The sequence below is a fragment of the Condylura cristata genome, unplaced genomic scaffold, assembly GCF_000260355.1.
Source record: "Condylura cristata isolate star-nosed mole 26May11 unplaced genomic scaffold, ConCri1.0 scaffold00354, whole genome shotgun sequence".
NCBI lineage: Eukaryota > Metazoa > Chordata > Mammalia > Eulipotyphla > Talpidae > Condylura > Condylura cristata.
In genome coordinates, this window is record NW_004567455.1 from 4,596 (window position 1) to 5,111 (window position 516).

Genomic DNA, 516 nt, shown 5'->3' on the forward strand with positions numbered 1-516 from the left:
CCAGCCCAGCCGCCGGGGCCACCCAGGCACCCGCGGGAGGCAGCGGCCTCGGGAAGGGAAGGAGACCCCACCAGCGGCCTTTTCTTCCTGAGGGTCGGGGCTCCTACCTGCTCTGCACCCCACTTCTGGCCAGCCCCCGGGGCGGGAAGGTGAAAGGGTGTGTGGGGGCAGCCCAGGCTTTGCTGTGCCTGTTCCCTAAGGACCAGCCAGCTGGAGCGCAGCGAGGGAGACCCCAGCATGTCAGGCCCGGGACGGCCCAGCTCCGCTTCCTCCCCACGGGGGAGAAGGGAAGCTGAGCAGGTGGGGCGCAGGTGCGGGGGTGCACTGCCACAGGAGGCGCCGGCAGGGGGCTGCCCAGGGGTCTCGGGAGGCCTGGGGTGTCTGGGGCCAGCGCCGGCCCACGGAGAGGCAGCACGCCAAGCCTGGGAGGCGCGGGCGCGGGCTGACATCTCCAGGGATGGCGGGGCGCAGGGCCTCCCCACGGCTCGGCCTGAGGACAGCGCACGAAGCCAGGCT

The 516-nt window shown here is 73.3% G+C and overlaps 1 protein-coding gene across 1 annotated transcript in view; it reads left to right on the forward strand.

Annotated features, from left to right (window-relative positions):
• The window catches only part of LOC105854689 (BAH and coiled-coil domain-containing protein 1-like), a 4,680-nt gene extending 4,589 nt beyond the window's left edge, over nt 1-91 (forward strand). The window contains exon 4 of the mRNA XM_012734987.1: nt 5-91. Coding sequence (XP_012590441.1) covers nt 5-91 — 87 coding nt within the window. The remainder of the gene's footprint in view (nt 1-4) is intronic.
• The last annotated feature ends 425 nt before the right edge of the window (nt 92-516 follow it).